The sequence below is a fragment of the Populus nigra genome, chromosome 10 (assembly GCF_951802175.1).
Source record: "Populus nigra chromosome 10, ddPopNigr1.1, whole genome shotgun sequence".
In the NCBI taxonomy this organism is placed as follows: Eukaryota; Viridiplantae; Streptophyta; class Magnoliopsida; order Malpighiales; family Salicaceae; genus Populus; species Populus nigra.
Window position 1 is genome coordinate 1,769,648 of NC_084861.1, and position 26,728 is coordinate 1,796,375.

General features: G+C 31.3%; 3 protein-coding genes across 3 annotated transcripts; all 3 read right to left on the minus strand.

Annotated features, from left to right (window-relative positions):
* Positions 1–301: 301 nt before the first annotated feature.
* On the minus strand, positions 302–3,895 carry LOC133705184 (probable aquaporin NIP7-1). Its single transcript, XM_062130320.1, has 6 exons — positions 3,866–3,895; positions 2,532–2,771; positions 1,717–1,941; positions 1,426–1,620; positions 636–697; positions 302–524 (listed from the first exon to the last, which is right to left on the minus strand). Exons 1-6 carry the CDS (start codon positions 3,893–3,895, stop codon positions 302–304), a joined length of 975 nt encoding a protein of 324 aa, XP_061986304.1.
* Positions 3,896–7,741: 3,846 nt separating this feature from the next.
* On the minus strand, positions 7,742–9,206 carry LOC133705813 (probable aspartic proteinase GIP2). Its single transcript, XM_062131189.1, has one exon. It carries the CDS (start codon positions 9,109–9,111, stop codon positions 7,792–7,794), a length of 1,320 nt encoding a protein of 439 aa, XP_061987173.1. The 5' UTR covers positions 9,112–9,206; the 3' UTR covers positions 7,742–7,791.
* Positions 9,207–22,314: 13,108 nt separating this feature from the next.
* Positions 22,315–25,608, minus strand: LOC133704131 (probable aspartic proteinase GIP2). Its single transcript, XM_062128886.1, has one exon. It carries the CDS (start codon positions 23,788–23,790, stop codon positions 22,474–22,476), a length of 1,317 nt encoding a protein of 438 aa, XP_061984870.1. The 5' UTR covers positions 23,791–25,608; the 3' UTR covers positions 22,315–22,473.
* Between the last annotated feature and the right edge of the window lie 1,120 nt (positions 25,609–26,728).

Here is a 26,728-nt window from a genome sequence, read left to right on the forward strand (position 1 = left end):
ATTGTAAAGTAATACTTAATAAAAAAAATAAACTCATAATCCATTAATTTAAACTTTTAGTTATTAAGCCTCCTTGCCCAGTGATTGACTCTGTAACATTGATTTCCCGAACAAAATCCTAAAAAATTGCTATTTTCAAAACAACAATAAGCTCTGTATTAATCACCAACCACCTCCTAGTGATTTTTTTTTGGTTGCTGCAATGTACACGGTGCCACCTTCATTATAGTGTGGTGGACAAGTATATATTTCGAAAACAAATTCTAAATAATAGGAAAAGAAAGAAGAAAACCACGATGGATTAGCTCTCAGTGAACGCTATGGAGTGAACAAGTAGATCACCATCAGGAGAGGAATTGGCACTGCATGCCTGGGGTCGAATCCGTAAAAGATGAAACATGAGAGCACCAGCTACAGCTCCAATGGTTGGAGCAGTGATGTATACCCATATATCCTTGAAGTCCCAGGAAACAATTGCAGGGCCCAATGACCTTGCAGGATTCAATGATCCTCCTGACACAGGCCTGGAATGAAAGAAGAAGAAGAAGAAGAAAAACTAACAAGATCAAAAAACCAAGAGAAAATTAGAAGGAATGATATTTTAAGAGTGTTTTCCAGCCGTTCATTGTTCATACCCTGTAATAAGCACTGCAAGTCCAATGGCAATGCCGTAAAGAAAACCAGACAAAGGGCCTATCTGCAAAAAAGTTTTCCAACTACAGTCATGAACAGGTTTTGTGGCGGTTGACAGAGTCCTGCAATTCCGTTCGAGGAATAAGCATTTTCACTTGGGGGAGGTAATGGATACCAATGAATCGGGTTTTATAGTGTTCATATCCAAACTCGAATCTCATGTATTCATGACTCTCTCGAACTCAAATACTATAATTTACAACTATTTAATATATAATTGGGAAAGTTTTCCTTATATCTCTTTTTTTATGTACTTATATAATATTTAATTATTTTAATATATTTTTATGTCAATTCTTTTTCCGTTCAAATTGATATAATTATATTTTTTTATTTTAAAAATTTCCATGAGTTTACAAGAAAATAATTTTTATCTTTTGAAAATTTCAAAATTTTAATTGGAGAGTAATTTTGAAACTTTTTATCTCTCAAAACAATTTTTAGCAATTTTATAAAGTTTTGCTATTATATTCTTATAAAACGTAATGGCATTTTTTTAATAAAAAATATAATTTTATTAAATTGGATGGAAAAACATATCTCCATGTACTATGTAAAGATATAATAAATAAAATTAAAAAAAAAAAACATATTGGAGATTTCTCCCATAGAGATTGAGAAATTCACCGAAAAAAAGCAGAGACTGCAAATATAAAAAAAAAATAATATGCATGTTTGTGGTAAAAACAACACAATTAATTTAGAAACAAAAACATGGGGGATTTGCCTTACGGATCGGGATTGGCTTGTTAACGAGGCTGCAAGGAACATGAGCATGAAAGTGGCCATAAATTCCACCCAGAAGGCAGAACTGCAGCCTATAGCTGGCCGGGTGGTCATAAGTTCTGTTTTTACGCCGTATACTGAGCTTCCAACATATGTTGCCGATACTGAACCTACTGTTTGAGCCAAAATGTAAAGTGGAACCTGGAAGAAACCAATATTGGTATCATGTATATGTAAATTGGTGTATAAAAATATGAAGAAATTCTATCACTAAATAGAATTTGGATGATTTTTTACCTTGGACCATGGAAAATGGCCAAAAGTTGCAAAGGCAATGGTAACAGCAGGATTAACGTGAGCACCAGAGATTGATCCTATGGAGAAAATCACGACGATGATTGTTAATCCTGCTACGGATGCATATTCCATCAGACCCACTTCTCCTCTCAATATCTGCGTGCATGCTACAATCCCACATACACAGAACAGTAAAAGAAAGGTTCCTACCATCTCTGCTAAAACCTGCAGATCATAATGGAGCTTTCTCGTTTTAGATATAGCAAAAAATTCGGAATGCAGGGTCAGCACAAAGAAGAGCTTTCAATCAAACTGATCGGCTGCGAAAATGGACTTAAGATTTGTAGTTGAAAAATAATGTTTTTAACAACATTTTGGGTACTCGAACTTGGACTTGCGATTTATACTCGCATAATTTACTGTTTCAAGCAGTTACATGAAAATGTTGCTGACAGAAAAATGTGAGGATCAATATGTCGAAATCTGGTGTATTCTTAGTAACCTCTTGTAGATGTATTTGTTTCGATTATATCCCATCACCTGTATATTTGTTGTGGAGTGAATTTATATCCTTCCAAAACAGGGAAGGATAGAAAGGATATGTCTCATTTATCCTAATTGTTTTCATCTTTTCTATCCTTAGACAGCAACCGAACGCTACCTTAGTTTCTCTGCTAAGACAGTATGTCTTATAGTCTATAACGAGATTGTAAATGATTTCGGAATTTAATTGGCAGGAATCAATGGAATTATGCAAGATGCAAGAAGTGTAGCTAGCTAGGCTCATGCATATCAAGGAGAGTTGGATTGCTTACCATGCGTGCAGGATTTAGATCCATGCCCTGCAGAAAGCTGCAAAAACTATATTTTTTAATAAAGATACGCCTTTTCATTGGCATTGAATTCGAACCCATCTCTTGATCATCAGTAGATGAGCTACTAGATGATGCAGGTGGTAGCACAGCAGTCTTTGGAACATGAGCAGATGTTATTTCCTCAAGTAAGTGTTTCATTTTCATGAAAACAGCTCTCATGCGAGGGATCAGGACTGCAATCTACAACATAGGAGTCCAGGCAGACAGACTCTTTATTGGTCTTGCATAAAGCTAAGGAAACGCAAAGAGCATGGTGTTTAGAGGAGTGGGTTTCTTGCATTGATCAATAATCATTTATTAAGGGAAGCTTTAAATATGGCAGATTTTTTTCGCTGTAGTTCATGCTTATAGGTTGATTGACGTTTGCGAGAATTGATTGAAATGAGGAATTCAACACAATTCATGTGGTTCTCCAAATGGGAGGGGGAAAGAGTTGTATAGTTTGTGCTTCTCAACTGTTTCCAGTTTAAGAGGTTATCCACAATTTACTTACAATCTTAAATTTTGGTTCACCTTATTTTAGTAGCACTTTCCTGTTTTGTTTTGTTTTTTTGTTTTTTTCTGATTTTGATAATTATCTACAAAATAATTTATTCTCTTTTGACCCCTTACTTAGAAGTGATGTCAATTGGGGTTATTGTTGGTTTTTTTTTAATATTATATTATGTTATGTTAGCCTACATTTAGAATTCTGATGATGATTTTATGAAATTTAGTTTGCTATTGAGGAAAGTAACTGAAACTTGCATAAGATTCAGGTCATTTATGAGTGGATGAATTTAAAATAATATCATTTTAATTCTTAAAAGAAATGATTGAAATGATATTATTTTTAATTTTTTTAAAAATTAAATCAGTTTTTGATCGAATAATCAAATTCTTCATTGATTTACTAAATAAATTGAATTTAATCAAGTTAAATTTTATTAATTTAAAACTCGTTTCAAATTTAAAATTATTGAATCACCATTTGATGCTTGTCTTCCTAATTTGAATTGTTCAACTATGAAACTAAAGATGGAGATTGCAGAATTCTAAAAGTGGCCAACGAATTTGTGAGTATACAAACAATATCCTAACCACCGACCCATCTATTGCAAAACACAAGTAAGTAAATAAGACTCGAAATAACCATTCTTTAGCAATAAATAAATAAATAAATAAATAATGGGCCAACCATTTCATGCCATAAAAAGTTGAAGTTGTGGAGGAAAGGGAAGTCCATAGTTGCTTCCATTATTTCTTAGATTTGAGGGCTCTTGAAGCTGGAGTACCTTTGGTCTCATCCATGACGACCTGTCCATGTCCTGTATTTGCATCTGCTGTCCAATTACAACTTGCTGCTTTGCTCTTGATGGAGGTAAATGCAAATTTTAATCAAGGCTCTTTTTATTTTTTGTCTCTATTTAATATATACTTTCGTTTCTTTCAATAAAAGACTTCGATTTTATTTTTTTCATTCTGTTGATGACAATGTCCATTAAATAAACCCATTATCCATAAATTAGAAGAAAAGAGAAAAATCAAAATCAATGTTTTAAAATAAAACAAGAAAAAACTAAAGAATGAAATATAATTGGTTCTTTTGGAGAAAATCTTTACACCTCCCTTTCTTCTTACTATTTTTATGTTAATTCCTTTACTTTGTTGAAATTATTGAATTATTTTTTATAAATTTTTAATGCAAGGCTAAATTTGAGTGGGATAAAGCAAATGGTAATGTTGTGAGGAGGATTTGAGAGAATTACGCTGTAACTAAGTAACATCGAAAACAATACGATAATATTTTTTTAATTTTAAATATTAAAATTTCATTTGTCATTAACTCATCTAGAATACTTTTGTATCATGTAGGTTGTGTGATTTTTTATGTGAAGTGCAAAAAAAATCTAAAAAATATGTTAGAGAAAACGCTCTACTAAGCTAGAATGACGTGGTGGTTTGGAAGGATTTTAGGCTGCCATACATCCTGGAGGATATATGGGCAAAATATATTCAGCAGATGACGCTCACAGTCTAGTGCGGGGAACCGGAGATGACAAATTCACAGTTTGGTTACCACACACACCTGCGACTCCATTCCGTTTGTTTCTCATACGAAGCGAATGGTAAGATTAATTTTAATTACATCTATCCTTAATTAATTTGTTGTTATTTATAAATATATTTAATTGGCAATATTTTTTTCTTATAGGCTACGGCTCTTGGACGTGAGCAAGCCCAATAAGGCTTTTTATGGAGATGCACGTGCGGAATGAAAGCTGCCAAAAAGGGATGCAACAGTTTGTCGACAATGGCGCTTAATACTTTGTGGTATGTTTGTTCAACTATTTTCTTTTTTAAGTTATTATTTTCTTGAATTTGATGATTTCATTTTTTATTTTCAAGAGACATATAACAGCCGGTTGAATGAAAGATACAAGGATGATCCTTTGACTCACCCGAATTTCGATCCGGATTTGTAGATAGAGGCAGGATCGTCTGGTAGACCCAATAGAAATCGGGAGTACGGAGTCTCCAACACTACGGCCAAGAACTTGTGGACGGCCCGTAGTGTCTCAACTGTTGGGAGCTCACAATCAATACCGAGCACTCAGTTTCCGGAGTTCATAGCCTTGTTATAACAAGAAGTGTAAGGACATACGACCCATCTAAATGAAAAATATGAACGACTCTGCGGATTATGAAGAACTTCGCTGAATGGTCATGGATATTAGATCATAGATGGGTAGTACATGTATACCCTCTTATTGGCCCTATGGTCCCGAGAACGACCAATCTCCTCCTCCTCCTCATCAGCACCACCTTTGTTCTAGTTTCATTTTATTTGAACATATAAATTTTTAGTAAATATTTGGCTTTTATATTAAGATAATTTATTTTTACATACTTGAACTTTATACAATTTTAATTTTTTAATTATTTTCTTTTTCTATTCAATAGATTTTTAATATATATATATTTTTTAATTATTACGGACAGGGTTACCAATGAACTCAATCTGTCAATATATTTTAGAGAGTTGAAAAAAAATTATTGCATGTGCCACTTCAACTGTTACATCACCAACAAAATTATCCTGTTGATATTTTACAGAGAGTTGGAATAAAATTACTTTAAATACCACTACCAATCATCAACGGAATTTCGTTCGTATATTCCAACGGGTAATTTTTTTTTTATTTGTGTTGTCCATTTTTAAAACCATCGGGTTTTTTTTTAACGACAGACATTTCGACAGACCAGAAATTACCAATAAGGAGTTTTCTGATGGCCATTTTCCATCTGTGAATCCATTGATAAAATATGCTCTGATGGAATGGTAGAGTAAATAACCATAAAATGTAGTAATTTTTTTTATTTTGATTGCTATGTTTTAAGTTAACACTAATCTTAAATTTTGTAAATCATGCATCGACATGTGGTTTCCAATTAGAATGTTTGAAAAATATGGCTCCATTGAAATAATAAAATTTCTATTGCCTATTTAAATGCTGATGTTATTACTCGGACAACCTCAATGTTTGTGAACCTAAAAATTGATAAATTTAATCAAATATTATTTGTTCATAAATTGTTAAATATAAACCAACTAAAAGCAAAATAAATTTACATTGAAAAGTCATCTTTCCAATGCACCTCATACTTGCGAGTGAATGGATCCCGCTGTGAAAGGACACTGCCTCCACTAATATTTCTTAGATTAGATGTTGCGTAATTAATAAAACCCTGAACTCTATTACAATAATCCATCCTCTGTAATCCTTGGGGTGAACCTCGATACATCCATCAATGATCATCCATGACTTATATCAAACTTATATTAAATAATGATGACAACATGTATTAATTAACTAAGCTAAGTAAATAAAATTGTAAAAATATTGGTTGAACTCAAGATTATTCAACCTACTTTAATACTTCTCTTAATTCATTATCAACTATCTACGTAGATATAAATTTATACACATTTATGAAAATTACAACTTAGCAATAAAATTGATAAAATATAAAATGAACCAGTTAAACAAGCAATTATTTATTTCATAACAACACATTAAGCCGGTAATTTGACATAAGTTTCAATAATTTACAAACAAATACAATTTTACAGAATCTAAATCAAACCATAACATATACAAATTCATAAATCGATACAACAAGTTTATTTGATAAAAAACAATAAAACAAGTAAAAACTCAAACAAAATACATAAACTATAAAAATATACAATAAAAAAATTAACATTATAAAAATATGTTCAAATTTAAAAAAAGGATATATGCATTATTGAAGATGGGGTTGTTTGTTTTATTGCATAGGTTTTTTAAGGTAGAAAGAGAAATATGGGAGGGGAAGAGGAGGGTTGAGTGTCAGGTTGTATATTAAATATTACCGATAGAATTATTTCATTTGTCAATCTAAGTGACATGTCATTGTACAGATTGCCTGTTTGAATCCAATTATAATTCTATCGGTAACTGCATCTATAAAAACTTATACATTGGTGAGCACATGAAAAAATACAATTGATATATTTCTGTTGGTATTTACCGACGAAGGTGGCAATGAATTTGATAGTGAAAAATCTATCTCAACCGATTGAGTAAAATCTTTTTAGATACATGGGTAATTATTATCATTTTTTTTTAATTCGAGTTAATTTGATCACCTTGGTCCACACTCTCTAGTAAGTAGTTTCCTTTTCCATTTAGATAAATTATATTTAATTAATTAATAGAAATTAAAAATATGAATGTTTAATTGATCAAAGAAAAGCTTTTTTAATGCATCTGTGAAAATACAGAATGCATATAATGAGTTTAGCCCTACGTATTACAAAAATTATTTAAATCCAAGTATCACAAAACTGGTGACCCAGTCAGGCAGTCATCATAAAATAAAATTTCTCCTGAAAGCTATCTGATTTAACTCAAAATAATTGGATAGGATTGGACCTGGATTCTCAATTCATTTGAATTTGTATTGCTCAATATTTTTTTATTTGTATTCGCACTTCATTTTGTTTTTTTTTATTCTGAGAAGATAATCAAATATTACTTGAAAGGTTGGCGTTGGATGTCATGTAATTTTTTTTTTATTTAGATTCAAATATCAGATTAAAAAAAAAAAACAGCAACATGCGCAAATGATCAACACACTACATGATGTATTTTTCACGAAAGGAAACAATCTTTTTTTAAACATTATTAGATGTAAAGTTGAAGTTGGCACATGTTGTTTGTCTAAACAAGAGTGAAGAGCTGAAACCAAGCCTTGAAGTGGCAAGATCAAACTGCAGAAGATTGTTCTCCAATTGGTAACCTCCGATGACGATTGAAGTGCTAGGGTTTAGACCTCCATCCACGAACCCAAGACACATGACATCACTTTTAACTTGAACCATTGAGTTTGCACCGAAAATCCTCCAGGAAACTTTACTGCTTTGCAGGACAAGATCAATTTGTGGCACGGGTGGTCCAACCCTTGTGCTACCAATGTTGGTTGAGTTAAAACATGCCCCAAATGGTGCCACGGATGCTACTCTAGGAACAAGGGCTAGCTCTTTCACAAAAGTGGCAATGACAGCTTTGTAGATTGTTGTTTCCATTACTGTATATGGATTCACAGTGCTAATCTTTGTTCCACCAGTGCCTTGGATCCTATCAATGGATAACAATGATGTGTTCAATGGTACAGCTTTTCCATTAATCTTGATAGACTTGACTCCAATGAAGTAATCAGAGGAAGGCTCTCCTTCGAAGTAAGCAGAGGCTGTGCTTACAGGGTTGAGAATTAATGGGGTGTAAATAAGAAACTTGGAGGCATCAATACCTGGAAGAAGAACATATGGCCCATCACCAAAAAATACAACACCTTTAGCATTTGAAGCCGAAGAGGTCAAGCAAATGGCAAACTTCCTGTCAAAGCTAAAAGCAGCAGAGAACTGAGAAGGAAGTGAAATCTTAGTCCTTCCAAAGCCAGCCATGCCCTTGACACCACTAGCAAGACCTTCTAGGAAACGTGTTCCACTACAAGCGAAGATCAATTTATTCACAGAAACAACTCTGCCAGGATTTGATCCATCAGTAGATTGAATTGAAACAACATCCTGACCAACCTCACCACTAGTGGCAGTACTTGTTACTGTGTTGTCAGGGAGGACAGCACATGTGTTGTTGTTGCATCCTGGCCTGGGGCTAGAATAGCATTCAGTGACGCAGCTCTTGGACCTAGCAAGTGCGCATTGGGCAGATCTGCAACGTACAGGTTTATAAGAAGACGATACATAGCCTTCTTCACAGTCAACCCATTGAAACTGGCCACCTAGATCAAGGGTTAACTTTACAGGGACTAAAGGGGTTCTTTGGTTGATCAGGGTAACGTATTGGAGACTTGATGCATCTTTTGATACGGGAAGGACTAATGCTTTGGGCCTGAATGATGTTTTTGACAAGGAAGGGATGATGAAGAAGGGAAAAAGGGAGCAGAAAAGAAGAAAATTATGGGTGAGAGCCATTGTGGTTGCTGTCTTTGGTGCTGGGATTCAATGCAGATTTATACAGCAGGAGGAAAAGTCACTTCGTTGGTGTGTGTGTCTGTATCGGGGCAGCCTCCAGGAAAGGAAGGTCAGCATTAGTATTACAGTTAACAAATGGCGAGGTGAGGTGTCCAATATTGACTGTGACTTTCTTACCTGGATATGGATTATCAATTCATTTGATTTTGTATTTCTCGAAATTTTCTTTATTATATATCCTATGCCACCCCATAACGTTTTGCTTGTCAGGAATAGACTCCCAGCTCCAAGAATCCATTTGGCTACGCGTTAGAGGTTTTGTTTTTTCAAAAACACACTAAGTAAACATTTGGTTAAAAAAAAAAAAAAGTATTTACTGTGCATGAGTTTCATAATAAATTGCTTGCAAAACATAGAAAAAACAAAAAGCAAAAAACTATTGTTTTCTTGCGCGGCTCTTAAATTCAACCATGCGTTCAGTGGTGGAGCATAGCTTTACTGTTCCAGTCAGACCCGGTCCGGTTCAATGCATAAAATACATTAAATCGGGTCTGACCTAGTAAAATAAAAAATATATATTTTTAATTTTTAATTGTATTTTATTCGTTTGATGACATAGTATTTACAGAATTTGATCACAATTCTAATTTGTTTCTGATTATATTTTACAAGTTATGTTGTTGCGTGTTAAAGAAACCAAGAAAATTGTCGGATGTATTTCAAACGTAATGGAATTGTAGATAGTTCAATGGAATAATAAAAAAATATTTTATATAAAATATGATTTATTTCATAATGTAATAGCAATAGTTAAATCTACAATATTTAAATTCAAAACCATCAATATTAATATATATTTTTTAAAATTATTTTATAATCTCAATTTCAAAAGCATTCTTGACCAAACACATTAAACTACTTTTTCTTCAACCTCAATTTCAACCACAGTTTTAACCAAATACCTATTTTTTCAAACCAACCTCAACTAAAAGTACTTTTTATAAAACAACTTTTTTCAAACCACAACCACAACAGCTACCGCAATACCAAACACACTCTAAAGCAAGATGCGATACCGCTTTTTTTTAATTATTTTTTATATGAAAAATATATTATATTGATGTTTTTTAGTTGTTTTTGGATGATGTTGATATGTTTATGTAAAAAATAAAAACAAATCTAAAAAAATATTATTTTAATATATTTTTAATTAAAAAACACTTTTAAAAAATACAATGCACCATATATAATATCAAACAATATATTTGTTTTTATGTTTAACTTGCTTTTTAAAGTGTTTTTGACTTGAAAAAATAATTTAGATATTTTTTAATGCTTTTGATGTGATGATACCAAAAATTTAAAAACAAAATCATTTAAATACATTTTCTTTTCAAAAATATTTTTATATAATTACACACCACATTACTAAATGCACACTAAAATTAAAGGTAAATTTCATGTTTGATGCAACTATTAACAAGAACATCTAGAAAACAAATTGACTAGTTGGGGAAGAACATAAAAAATATCTAGAAAATTATCAAAAACTGGTTGGGGAGGAATAAAATATCCAAAGTTGAAAAATTGATAGTTCAATTTTGACTAATAAATACCTTATTAACAAGAAAAATCCAATTTGGGAAGAAAAATTCAGAATTAGATGTTTAATAACTCAATTGAGATTTCTTAAGTTTTAATTGAATTTATTGAGGGCTTAATGACAATGAAAATTGGTTTTAGAGTTTAATTTAAGATTTAATTGGAAGGAATTGAAGTCTGGGAGTTGAATTACAAGTCTGAAAAGATAATTTGATCAAATTAGGGGCTTAATAACATAAATATTAAAGTTTTATAGGCAATTAAAGACTTGATTGAAGAAATTCAAAACCAAAGACCAAATCGTAAAAGGTGTGAGATTTCCGAGACTTAAATTAGTAAAATCAGAGGTCAAATTGAAGATAATTAAAAGTTTAATGATTAATTAAAGGCTAGTTTGCATAAATTGAAAACCAATGACCGAATTGGAAATGGTGTTGAACCTTGGGGTTGACAATTTAGTTTGACAGGGGTGGAATTACATAAAATTAAAAGTTGGGAGGCAATTACAGGTGCAAATATTAAAAGAAATTGGAAGAACATGGACTAAAATAAAATTTATCAAATCCAAATTTAAAAATTCTAATTTTTAGGGTATAACCTAGATGATACGTCACTTAGATTTAATGAAGGGATTGAATGATGTGACGTTTAGCTATTGTTCACCTTTTTTCTTTGACAACTTTGTCTGATAGAGTAGATATCTTCAGACGAATAAATGTGGCATCTCTGACCATCTCAGGGGTTATAACTACAACCATTTCACTAAGAAATACCCCTTCTACAAAGATAAGCTATTCACATCAAATGTTTATGTAAAACCCAACAAAGTTAGTAATAGGTTGGCCTATGGTAGGAAGAAATTAGGGGAAACATATTGGCCTACTCTAAGGGAAATTGTAGGGGGGGAACTGGTCTGCCTAAGTGGGAATTGTGGGGAGGGAAAACCAACCCTAAGATAACCTAAAAGAGGGATAAGTACAAGAATGACTAGCACCAAAACACCTCATTTCATTTAAGAGTATAAATGCAGGAGAGGAAAAAAAGATGATTTTCCCTCTCCTAAAATCGACAGCCTTAGTTGCAGCAACAATGGCCCTTTCCAGGAAGATAACCTACCTAAACCCAGCTGTATGTTGCCTTTATTGAGTGTTTGAGTGAAAGGAGAGTTAAAGAGAAATGGTAATGATCAAAACCATGGAAGAAGAAAGAGCATAGAGGGCCGACTGGTGCAGCAGGAGAAGAAGGGAAAAAAATCAAGAGGAAGAGAAGAAAAAATCACCAAAACCTTCCCTAGAATTGTTAAAAACACGAGGTAAGAGTAGTATCATCTCATTGGTTTGGTGTTGCCTCATGGTTCAGACAAAAAGATGGGGGATAACTCGAAATGGGAGATTAGGGTTCTTACACTTTAACTCAAGAATTAATAACTAAATCAAAAGATCTAAGTAGAATAAGGGATGAAAGAACACATATGTAGACCCTTTACAAAGAAATATGAATGAATATAAATGATTTTAAGTGTATAAACCTAAGGGAGGACTGACTATATTGAAAGGATGCATGGAATGTGAAATGAAATGATGAATGCATGGATTATAATCTTGTTAAAATTCTAAGAATATACTTAAGCTGAAATAGAATTCATGTTCATATTGATTTCTTGACTTTTCATATATGATTGATGAACTCGTATGGAATGTGAAATGAAATGATGAAATGCATAAATTGTGATCTTGTTAAACTCTTAGGAACATACCTAAGCTAAAATAGAATTCATGTTGATGTTAATGCTTTGATTTTGTTACATGATTGATGAATTTGCATGGTTATGAACCAAATGAATAAAGGTAAGGTTGTAGCATGTTGTTGTGAATCGACAATGATATAGTTTTCGTTGATGATTTCTGAGTCAATAGCGACTCCATTTTTATTGATGATTTCTAAGTCAATAATGATTATCTTACCTGACAAATCCATACATCTGTCGTGGAAGTAGTTTTCATTGATGATTTTTTGGTAGACAACAACTCAATTTTTATTGATGATTTCTGAGTCAACAATGATTATATCCATTGACAATTTCATACGTCAGCCATGGAAGTTGTTTTCGTTGATAATATTTGTGTCACCAGCAACCTAGTTTTTTATTGATGATTTCTGTATCACCAATGACCAGGTTTTCATTGATGCTTTTATATGATAACAGTGACTCAACTTCGTTGACAAATTTCATGTCAGAAATGGTTTAATTCTTGTGACGCATCATTAGCTTGACCCAACTCACCTTGAAACTTAAGAATTAAACACTAGGATGTTCTTGAGTGACCTAAGTTTAAAATTAAGAGAAGCGTCTTGATATGATGACTTTTATTATATGATTTATAAGATGTGTGAAACACTTGAATGTGAACATGTGTATTCTTGAGATATGTATGGTGATGGGTTATGTGATTATTGAATGTAAATATACTGATTAGTGATTGTCTGATATATCAGGCGATGCGATCGAGATCGGAGCTTTGACCGAACAAGAACATTCCATAGGAGGAACAGGTGGGTGGTTTCCACCCTCTTCTAGCATAATATAAATTCTTTGAAATGAATTCAGTATGAAAGATCTATTATTATCTTGTGGTGAAAAATGGATCGTACATAGAATATTTGATTGATTATGATGATTAGCTTCAACTAATGATATCCTAGATGGATGACCGGATTGATTATGATTATTAGCTTTGGCTAATGACATCCTAGATGGATGACCAGGCTCGAACATAATGATTAGTTTCGACTAATAGCAACCTAGATGGATGATCGGGTTGAGTATTATGATTAGCTTCGGGTAAAGGTATCCTAGATGGATGATTAGGTTTGGGTATTGTGATTAACTACGTATAATGGCATCTAAGATGGATGATCGCGTGTGGATATTGTGATTAACCTCGACTAATAGCATCCGAGATGGATAATTGGGTTGCAACAATGTGGATAGACACGTTGAGTAGTTTTCATAAGGGATTACTGGATAAAAACGAAATAAATAACTTTAACAAATGAATTAACCCCGGTCTCTACAGCTACTATAGTAAGGTTGAGACGAGTGGGTAAGGATAATATAATTGGCAAAATAATGAATGTTACATTATACATATAAGGGATAAAGAAAGGAATATACTTATTTAGACCAATAACGAAAAGCAACAATAATATTTCTCTAGTTGTTTATTGTCATGTTTAAATTGGTTATAATTCTTGTATTCATTTTGTACTATAACATAGATGTCACACGACTAAGGTGTGTAGGAATCCAGTCTCACAGATCCACATATTTTGTCATAAATATGTATTCGTATGCTAAGATATTGTTTATTTTATACAAACAAGTATAGTAGTTCTTAAATTATCGTTCGTCACTTTTATAAAGACTTATAATGAAACTATATTAGAACAAGAATGTAAATTTATGAATATATAAAGATAATGTTGTGTGCTTGTGTATTGAGTTCTCTATATGAGGGTGTTGGTTTATAAAGTTGTATGGGTATTGTACTATACTAATGAATAAAATCTACTTGATAGTTCTAGAATGCTATTGTGATCAGCATCATTGAGATAACGACAAAAAAAATACCATTAATTCCAACAATGAAAAGATAAAAAATCTCGGGCTATTATAGTTTACATCCCATTTTCTTCAATGAACTTAACAATATTTTGTCCCTAATCAGCTATCACTGCTTTGGTAAATTTTGGGCTGATCAAATAGACAAATTGAAACAAATGAATGTGAAGCTATAAACCTTCAAATTTAGCAAGGATGAATCCAAATGAAATATATATATATCCCACCTCCATTAATTTGAGGAGGTCTCTAACAAGGATGACACTGGAGTTCCTCTAACGAGGCTTTAAAAGTGGACAACTCAATCAATCATGACCATGATACCTATTATGCAAAAACCACTTATTTTTTCGTGTGTTCACATTTCAAAACTTCTCAATGGGTTCTTATCGAGGGCTTAAAACTTTCTCTCAAGATCAAAAGGCCTAAAATAGCTAATTGCCCTTCAAATCTAAGAAAACCACCAAGAATCCTAAAAATCAAAACCATCATTACAAAACTAGCCAAGAATAGAGCTTTTAGCTATTGAAATTTGTCCAAAACCCTCTCATTTCAATAAGAGAGCCAAGCATTGATCAATCATTGATTGAATCCATAAAAAAAACCTAGCAAAACCCTATAAATACATTGAAAAATCATAACCAAAAGAGGAGAAAGAGAAGGAAGAGGGGAAGAAAATAAGAGAGAAAATACAAAGAAAAAACCCTAGTTGTGAATGTTCACAAGCCTAGCATAAGGGTTTTTTTCTAGCTTTGGAAGGTTTTGCAAAAGAGAGCAAAAAAGTTTGTGAAGGTAAAGTTTTGCAAAAGAGAGCAAAAAAAGATAGCAGCCACTGTTTAAATCTTTGAAGGTATAAAACCTTCATCTAACCTAGCAGATGATGTCCACAAGGAATACCTCTAGCTCTTTCTTACATGTTTTAATGATATTTTAGACATGTTTTGGTGTTTTATGGTGTTGAGCTTAGATGTTGTTCAATGTATGAAAATATTTTTTTTCTTTGTTTAATACTGCTTTGAGTTGGTTCTTAATGTTTAAAAAATGTTTAAATATTGTTTTTTATGAGACAAAATGCTTTTGTAATCTGCTAAATATGGTAGTAAGGATGTCAATGTTTTTTCTATGCTGTTAATTCATGTTATAGGTTCTTGAGTTTTGATTAAGTTCTTTTGAGTGTCAAGATATCAATTTTGAACTCTAAAATTGTCAGATATGCATGTTATTGATTATTTAATATTATTTCTTAGTTGTTTGGATTCAACTATGCTTGGTATTAGTAATATGATTTGTGAGGATCAAAAGGAGTGTGTTTAGAGGCCTACATGGCCAGCTCTGGGTTTGATAGTGTGTTGGGTATTTTTGGGTTTGTGTTCTTCAAGTTCTTCCCAAGAATATTGTGTTAGATCCATGATTTGGACTAGTTTCGGTCCATTTCTTTGCATTAAACACTTTGGAGGACTTGATTAGTTAATAATCTATGGTTATTTTGCATTAATAACTGATAATTATAGGTTTTAATTCCAGGGTTTATTTTTTCACACTAAACACATTTTGACTAATGTTTGGTACGTGATCTATTAATAATAGAAGTGAATGGATGCTTGATTGTTGGTCCTTCTTGCATGATTTACAACCTTTTTATACTTTGATTTTATACAATCTATTCTTGATTCGAATTCATGTTGTTGGAATTGATTTGAATGTTCTTTGTTTTTTATGGGTTTCGATTCGTTTTAATAAAACGTTTTTGAGTTTTTTTTTTTTAAGTTTGATTCATTTTGGATTCTAGTTTAGGTTTTGGTTTGTTTTTCGGGTCAAATCAATAAACCTTGATTTATGGTTGAATCAAAGGTTTCAAGTAAAATGGTAAGGCCATGTTTGGATTTTACAACAAGTTTGTGAAATTTCAAAGGATTTTGGCCTATATTTTAAAAATATTAAAAATCTATTTTTGGCAAGAGAATATATTATTCACTTTTAATATAAGGATAAAAAACCTACAAAAAGGTTAATATCCAAATTATTATTAGGGATAATAATTTATTATTACTCACATTTAATATAAGGATAAAAAACATGTATAAGGTTAATATCTAAATTATTATAGGTAGTAATATAACTCATTCACTCATAATATAAGATAAAAAATTACAAGGAATTTTATTTGAAATATTATTTGAAATGATGCAATAACTCAAAATTCTAAGTTTATCCTAAGAAAGCCTTAATGATAATTGAAGACATTTCACCATTCCAGACCAAGTTCTTAATCTAGAAAATTAGGGTTTGATCATAATAGCAAACTCGTCAGAGTAAGCTAGTACAAATAAAAACACTATTAGACCATAGCAAACAAAGAAAAACAATGCAACTTATCTCAGATAAGGCATATTAGGGGTGTTAATACATTTCTTTGATGCAACCAATCTCTTGCCTTGAATCTTTAAAAGACCGATCCGGGTTTCTAGTAGCTCTAATACTAAGTGACAACTTCTTTATCCAACCAAAGGCCATCTAGAACACGTCTAGAAAGGGTCACTACAACATTGAACTCTTACAAGGAGAGTAAAATAATGGGAGTGATAAGTTACTGAAATGATGTTGTTCTTAAGATAATTTTGATGAAAATTAATAATTTTTATTGAGATACAAACTAATCTCAAATCGAGATACAAAACAATTAATTGAGATGATAAGATATAAACTAATCAAATTTCATCTAGTATTATAATGTCATTCATTAATCTAATATGATTTTTTTGGGTCCCTATATTATTATATCAATTCAAACATTATTGAATCAACCTGTATCAATTTCAAAATAGAATTATTTTAATTTTTTTCTCTAATTTTTTTTTGAGAAATAACAATTGCAAATCCAACCATATCTCATGTTTAATGGAATGGCTACAAGAAATATTCACTAAACTAGTCTCTAGCATATTCACATGTTTTCCATTAAATCCATCAATCTCAAAATCGTTGCTTGCCTTTTACTAAAATGTCAAGAGCCTCCAAAACAATTACTACGTTTTCTAGTTCATAAATTTTCCATTTAAAATATTCTAATAATTTTTCATTGGAATAAAAGATTGATTTTATATGTTAAGTCTTATTTAATATGGTACCAATATCATGAATTAAATATTTATTTTAAATTTGTACACAATTTCAATTTCATAATTCATAGCATACTTTCTAATCCAACTTATTTATTTTGATCAACTAATTGGAGAAACAATAGCTTTTTTTCATAATTAAACTTAGATCCCATAATAAACCTCAACATACACAATTTTTATTATTTTATTTTAAAAAAATAGATGGCTAATAAATTATATATTAACCATGTATTTATTTTATAAAATAAATTATAATGGAAGTCAATACATATACATATTAATTTAAGATTTTCAAACTTCTTTTATTAACCGTTTTCGACCTTAAACAAAGAGGCAATTATTCAGAAACAAGGGACGCAGGCTGGGAAAAGATTTTCCTTGAATTTGATCAATTCAACTATCTTCCAATTTAATTTAAAATCCGATCAAAATACTTGATGAAAGCAAGTATTCAATTAACATTTAGATAGATTATATTCAATTAACAGGAATTGAAAATATGAATGTTTAATTGATCAAATTGATAAAAAGAAAAGGTTTTTTAGCCCTACATATTACAAAAATTATTTAAATCCAAGTATTATAAAACTGGTGACCCAGCCCAGTGATCACAGAATAAAACTTCTCCTGATTTGACTCAAAATAATTGGATAGGATTGGACCTGGATTCTCCCCTTCGCAGTGCTTTACCACATCCGGAAGTTATGCAAGAAGGAAAACTAGATTGTGTTTAGCTATTTAATAGCATTGATTTAGGCAATTCCATGGCATATATTTATATATTATAGCTCTGACTGTTTTCAATTTCCCACGTAGTGAGACTTCTGATCTGGTTTTGTGATCAAACCGTTGGCTCTCCACTTCAATATATATATATATATATATATATATATATATATATATATATGATAGGTATGCTCTTTGCTTGCGTGTTATTCAAACCTCTTCCATACATTTTAAAAGTACATCTCTATATTTTTAAAAGAAAGCATCTTTTGAGACGGGAAGGAATAATGCTATGGGCCTGAATGATGTTCTTGACAAGGGAGGGATGATGAAGAAGAAGGGAAAAAGGGGGAAGAAGAAGAATATGGGCAAGAGCAGTGTGTGTGTGTGTGTGTTTGTGGAAGGTCAGCACTAGCTTTACGCTTCTCAAATGGCGAGGTGAGGTGATGTGTTCAATACTCAATTCATTTGTTTTTGTATTGCTCGAGATTTTTTTATTATATCCTATGCCACTCCATAAATATGCCACTCCATAAAACTTTTTGCCTTCAAGGATTACACTCCAAACTCCAAGGCAAGATGGGTTACCTCTTCACTAAAACTAAAGGCCAGGGGCCAGTTTTGTGGGCGGTGGGGAATGTGATTTTTTAATGTTATTTTTGTTTTGAAATATATTAAAATAAAATTTATTTATTTTTTAAAATTTATTTTTATTTAAAAACATTAAAAGAATAATTTAAAATAAAAAAAATTAAACTTTAATTAATAAATAAATAAACCATTTTAACCTCCATATCAAACACTCATGGTTAATGTAGTTTTTGATAAAACATCTAGGAAGTGATCTTTGTAGCAAGTATGAGAAGAAGATTGTAAATATGGGAGTGATAAGTTACTCAAATGAAGTATGTCGTTCATAAGATAATTTTTCAAAAATAATAATAATTTTGATTGATTTCTAAATTCTTTTATATCAAAATACAAGATAATTAATTGGGATGATAATGTCTTTTTTTTTTCGTGTATAGTAAGGCATTAATCATTTATAAAATATAAATAATTTTTTTTTCTATTTTTATCTTTGTTTTTGTAGGTATACAAATTATTATAGTGATATTTGTAATATAGTTGTTAGATCCGATCTAAGATATAATCTAATTTAAAACTCCGGTTATTGAGTGATAAATGAATTAAAAAATTATTAGGCAAACCCCATATTAATTAAAAAATAATATATATTTCAATTTTTTTCTGTAATTTTTTTGTGGTAAATAACAATTCTCATTCAAAGCCCAACCACGTCATGGCTACATGAAATATTCACCCAACTAGTCCGTAGCGTATTCACGTGCTTTCAATTAAACCCATCCATCTAAAATCGCTGCTTGCCTTTGACCAAACTGTGAAGAGCCTAAACAATTACTATGTTTTCTGGTTAGGACTACGTGGGTTTTTTTTAATTTTAATTTTTTTATATTTTTAAATTATTTTAATGTGTTGATGTCAAAAATAATTTTTAAAAAATAAAATAATTTTATTTTAATATATTTATTAATAAAAAACATTACTTTTCTAATTTAAATATTTTTTAAATTTTCATTGGAATAAAAGATTGATTTTATATTCTAGGTGTTATTTTCTATGCTACCAATATCATGAATTAAAAATCTATTTTAAATTTATACAAAATTTCAATTTCATAATTTATAGCATATTTTCTGATCAATCTTATTTATTTTCATCAACTAATTGGAGCAATAATAGCTTCGTCTTCTTTTCTTCTTCTTTTTTTCCATTAAACTTGGATATTATAATAAACTTTTAATCTCTCACTCTCGTGTATGATTTCTCTTCAATAAAAAGCTCTCATACCTCATGTAATTGCTAAAAAAGGCTACAAACCTCTTACTCTAAAAAAAATACAATAACTTCTTAAAGAAAAAATTGATTTTAATCTCTTTAATGCAATAACACTATTTTCATTGGATTCTTTTATGCTTCTTAAAACATTTTTATAAGTATGGATGTTATTATGAGTTCTTCCTCTTTATCTTTTAAAATTTTCTAAATATAAATGTTGATAAAAATTTATTCTTCTCAATATCTTAAAACTTTTTTAAGTATAAACTCATCCTGGTTAGATTCCCCTCAACGTCTTAAAATGGATTTTGAATACATAAAATATTAGTAAACGAAGGCCACTAAGTAATTAATGAGCAAATGATGCCAAGTTTCAGTCGCTCTTGCCTGTCGGGCCAAGGGAGAAAAGGTAAAGAGTTTTTTTTATTGCTACTTAGCTCTTGTTTATGACAGCAAATGCTATCTCAAATTTATTTAGCTCTTTCTCAAGAAAGCTCCTGCACCTTTCCTTATATTACCAATGCAACTATGCCTAGGTACCATAAATATAAGTAGTTTGCTAATTAGATAATTATAAAAATATAATTTGATTCAAAATAAATATTTAAGATGATTGTTTTTTATAAATATTGAGATAATAACATATTAGATCAATCCAAGTTAACTTGTCAATCCACATGTCGGGTCATGAAACCATGATAATCTTATAGAAAACAAATCAAAACAAATTATAAAGCCTAGTTTTCAATAAACTCGATGCTGAAGGAAGAAATTAAAAACAATCTATTAAAAAAAATAACGTGAATCAATTCAGGTTAACCTGTCAAAGTCACAATCTAAATCTTGAGACCAGAATAACCCAATAAAAAGCAAATTAAAACATATTATAAAACTCAATTCTAAATCAACTCAGTGTTAAAATATAAAATTGAAAAAAGATTGGATTTAAAAAAAACATAAAAAACAGTCTGAGTCAACCTAGATAAACCGGTCAAACCTATAACCCGAGTTATAAAACGAGGATAACTTTATAGAAAACAAATCAAAATAAATTATGAAGCATAATTCTCGATCAACTTAATATTTAAGGGTGAAATTAAAAAAAATCAATTAAAAAAAAAACTTGAATCAATTGAATTAACTTGTCAAATCCACAGTTTGAGTCATCAAACTAAGATAAACTCATAAAAAAATAAATTAAAAATAATTAGGAAATGGTAATTCATAATAAACTTAATATTAAATGATTAAATTAAAATTGAAAAGAAAAAAAAATAGAGATTGTTAAATAGAAAAACAAAAGAATAAAAAACATATTGTTCTAGTAATTAACAATTTGTGACGATGAGTAAAGTAAAATCTCTTTTTTTTTTCTTTAAATTTATATATATATATAATGAGAATAAAGTAAATAGTATACTGATATTAAAAGACGGGCCAAACCTCTTTTATAACTTGACTTGCTACTGCAGGCAAATGCATCAAAAGAAATTCCTTTCATGTCAATAATTTGTTGTCATCTCCAAATAAATTATTTGAGTTGATAATTTTCTTTTTCTCGGCGGCATTCTTTAATTAGGAGGGTAAGATTGAGTAAATTGGTTTTGCTAATTTTCTTTTATTTTTTATTTTTTTCTTAAGGTAGAGTTTTTCATTGATAATAAAAAATAGAAAGACTTGACATCTCAAATATAAGATAATCAAATTGATAATTAAGAAAAGGTGTAATATTCTTATTAAAAAAGTATAATTTCCAATTAAAAAGAAAGTGCAAAGAGCATCTAGCTCAAGAAAAAAAAAATCAATTTTCAATCAATATTTTATCCATATTAGATTTAAAATTAAATTGTGTAAGAATTTCTCTAATATGATCTAATTAACTTAACTGGTTCAAAGATATCCTGCCCAACCGGTAACAGAAATCTAATTATTAAATTAAAAAAAATGATGAAATTGACAGAAAAAAAAAATTTCATTAACTTGAATTTTTGCTTAGTCTAGATTTAAAATTAAATTATGTAAAAGTTATCCTGATGTAATCGGTTCAAAGACAACCTGAATAATTGTTAAAAAAAATAAGAATAAAAATAAGAATATAATTAAAAATAAAAATGAAGTAGATGAGAGAGAAAAAAAGAGGGGTTGAATTAAAAAAAAAAAAAAGAAGAAGAAGCATCACTTTCACTTTTCACATCTTCATAGAGATTCCAAGTTGTTTAGTGTAGTGTAGAAGTACTTTATTCTCCATAAACAATAGAGTATTGGTCTGTATAAGATAAGAGAACATTATTTCATAAAAATCTCAATAACAAAACTTGACTTCTTTATACTTAGGCTTAGTTGAGATTAGTGATATTGACTGTAACAGGCAAAATCCATGGATTGAAGTAACTACAAGAGGAGACACCAAAATTGAAGACGGGGGAATCACTAGGAATCTTTAAGTACTGTAGATTGCATCATCCTAGTATGATAATCAGAACAAGATGTATGTCTAGTCAACAATGATGAACTAAATCCTAACATGGAAGTACCTAAATTGAACTCTAAAAGATTATCCTCTAATTGAAACCCTCCTATAACAATTGAGGAACTGGTCTTGGACTTGAAGCCACCATCCAAGAAACCTAGGCACATAACCTCATCAAGCACCGGCACCATCGCATTCCTACCATGCACCCTCCACTTCACCATCTCACTTTGCAAAACTAGATCAATGGCAGGAACCACTGGCCCCAACAACATGCTGCTAGGAACTTCTTTTGAGCTAAAACAGAGACCAAATGGTGCCACAGGTGCCACAACTGTCATGTTCAGGAAATAATTATTAGTAGCAGCCTCCTTGTAAGCTTCAATAAAGGTGCTATATATTGAGCTCTCCAAAGTGGTGTAGGGCACAGTTGTGCTTATTGTTGTGCCTCCACCAATACCCTTTTGCCTTAGAGACAATCGCTTGCCATTGATTTTGATGGACTTCACGTTGATGGAATAATCTTGTGAGCTGCCACTGCCATCTGGGCTAGTCACTAGAGGTGTGTACATTAGTGACCTTGAAATTTCTGTGCCAAAAATTGAGTCGTAACCAGGCTCATGGCCGAATAAAATGAGACCATCTGAAGATGATAGGCAGGTTGCAAATTTTCTCTGGAGCCCAAATTTCGAAGCGAGCTGTGATGGAAGAGCAATTCGCGACTTACCGAGGCCAAGCATTCCTTGGGCACCCCTCGCTAGCCTATTTAAAAGAAATCTGGGTGCGCAAGAGAAGAGAAAGTGATCTACTGTAGTGACTTGACCTGATTTTGACCCGTCAACTGATTGGACGGTCAAGATGTCTTCTACAAGCTCACCTCTTGTTGCTGACCGTGTGACGCTGTTCTCTGTGGAGAGACCACAAGCGGTACGTTTACGTGTAGGCATAGCAGCAGAGAAGGCGCAACTCATGTTGTTCGGCTTTGCTGCTGCGCACTGGATTGAGCAGCTTGGAATCAGACGCCTAGATGAAGACAGGCGTCCTGAGGAACAATCAAGCCAAAGAGATGGACACCCCAGATCAAGTACAACCCTGATGGGTTCTCGAGAGGTGCCATGATAAATTGTGGTCAAGTATTGAAAGGTTGCAGGATCTTTGGTCACAGGAAGAACAAGAGACCTAATTGGTGAATTGGGAATTTGAGCACAAGATGGGTTGATATTGAAAATGTACATAAAAGAACAAAAGAGAAGAAGAAATTGAATACACGCCATCATCGAATGAAACTTGCAAGAAGATTAGGGTTACCTGCGACTACCTAGTGGACAGACAATTGTAGTTTGTATGTCAGATGCGGTGGGTCGACGCAGCTGGGTTATCACTTATCAAGCTGGGTGATCACTACAAGGACAAGCTACAAAGAATGGATAAGGTCTTGCAATAATTTTATTTTGCTGACTAGATTGGTGGTAACATCCACTAAAGGATGGGCGTCCAGTGTTTATCTTCTTTCTATGCACATGTGTATCACGACTTCGGTTTTTTCTTTTCTTTGTAGTAAACAAAAATAAAATCTGCATGCTCTCCTTTTTACAAATTACATAGTTTGGTGATTCAAAGCAAAATGCAAAAGTTCTTGGCAGAAACTGCCAATAATATAAATCACTTCGTTTGCTGGTCTGAAAATGAGAGAAATGGGTAAGACTTATTGTGTGTTTCTGGATGGTGTTTTTATAAAAATAATTTTTAATGTAAAATATATAAAAATAATATTTTATTTAAATAAAAAATTACATTAGCACATCAAAATCATAAAAAAAACATTTTAAATTGCAAAAACAAACTTTATTTTAAGACAAACAGATAAAAAACTTATGACACATATGTTCACCTCCATAGCTCCTCCGATTACATGTAGTGTTATTAAGTTTAATTTAGCAGTTAACCCATTTAGGTTAGTTTTGATGTTAAATCGAATAGAAATTGATCCAATCAAACTCCAACAACTCAACAAATCATTTAGTAAGTAATTGACTTAGAAACATTTGACTTTATCAAAGTAGTTGTAGAGTTGCTACTAGTTTGATATTATGGTACTTGTGTTTTTGTAAAAATACATTTAATCTAAATAAATTATAATTATTAAAGTTAATCCAGTGTCTCATTAACTTGAAACATGATTCGAGCTTGTTTTTAAACCAGGTTAAGAATTAACTCAATTAAACCCAACTAAATTAATTTCATTTTTTTAAAAAAAATATCTAGTTTATAATCTATATTGTTTCATAGAAAACACACCTAAAATGATATGTTTTAAGAGATAAGAGTTGACCCGTCATGGCAAAAAAAATGTAAATTTTTCTAAGATTATATACATGTTTTATGTGTGCCCACTACAAGAAATAAAAAATTTAAGTTTTGGTCCTCCCTAAAAAAGTTATTCTAGTTTTGATCTCCCTTGAATATTTCTTAAAAAATTATTATATAGCTCTCTCACGAGACTCACCTATCCCACCTATCCACAGGTTGAACCACCTAATCTTCAACTCGTGTGTAGAGTTGAATTTAGTTTAGGAATTGGTTTGATAACTATAAAAAATAATATATAATCATGTTTTTTTTTTAAAAAAAAACTATTAAAAACTATTTAAATATTTCTTCCACAAAAACGCACTTTAAAATAAACTAATTACTTTTACTGCTGGATGAATAAACAACACACGTAACAACGTGGTTAAATTTATTTCATTTCAAAATTCCAAAACATGAAAAAAAAACCTGACCGAACTGTCGTTGGAATTGTGAGAAGCGTCGTCGTGAAAGGAGAGTGATTTGGATGGCTTCTTCTTTCTCCACCGGTCTGTAACTTGAGCCACTGCGTCACCAGTAAGAGCAAGGGAGCCTGCGGTCACAGCTTGCTTTAAAGGGAACCGGTAACCGCCACCCCCGGATGCTGACTCAGAGGATCTCGATGCTTTACTCTGCTGTTTCCTCCTTTTATGCTCCCATTTCCACCCCCACAAGCCTCTATTCCCATCACTCCCTGCTTCCATTAGCTAGATGAAAACCAGGGGAATGAAGGGCTCTCAGATTTTCTTTTCTTTACCTTAATTGCCCAATTTGCCCTTCGAAAAGAGTTCCGTAACCTTACAGTTATGCCCTTCATCTTTTTCTAATTTTACAACTGAAACGTGTCAAGAGATTAAGATAGTGGGTTAATATGCTCATAAGTCCCTTGCTTTAGTAATTTTCTTACTGTGGTACCGCATCAATTAATTTTTATAATAAAGCCTTCCTACTTATCCTCCCTTACTTAAATAAGTCTTTTTGTCCCCTGGGCTTTCTATTTTATTGTATTTAAAGGCCCAATGAATTTGAATTTTTTTATTAGGCCTAGTTATTTTTAAACAAATAAATCATTTATGATAAATAAAACTAGTTTTAAGAAAATGGTACGAATTCTTGTAAAGTGAGACCATGCAATACTAAATACAAAATAGATCTTTCAAAGAGCAATGCGCTTTACGAATAAATCAATTCATTTGGGCCCAACAAATTCATTCTTTTTTTCTATTCAAATATCAGCCTAGTCTCTATGTTTTTATATTGAAAAATCTTTATAGAGAAAGAAATACCAAATGGGCTTCTTACTTCTCAAACATATCCTACTATATTTACATATAAACACCAGTTTATCAAGAATAAACAAGAAGAACATTTTAAATTGTTAATTCATCGCCAAAGAAGGCTTAAAACCAATAATTTGTTATCCAACATATTTTTCTGTTCTAATACTCGATTTGAAAGTTATCAATATTTATATATATAAAAAAAATTTATTTAACAAAAGGCTATTAAATCAAGTGACCAAAGCATTGATGAGGAAAAGATGATTTTTCCTTGATGAAAGGAAAATTGAATTCATGGAATAGAAAAAAGTTTTCTCATTCTTGACTAGGAGTCAAGAAAACACCTCCTTCTTCTATATTGAATATGTTACTGTAAAATGTCCATGAGCACTATAACTTAGTTATAACACAAGGATAAATATTGATATTACAATTTTAATAATAAATTAATTCAACTTTATCATCATTTTATAGTTTAGTTATAATACGAAATAGTTTACTGGTCTACGCTACACTGCGAATCATATAAAAAGTTGATCGTGAGAATTTTTTTCAAGCCACATGGAGCTATTTGATATTATTATTA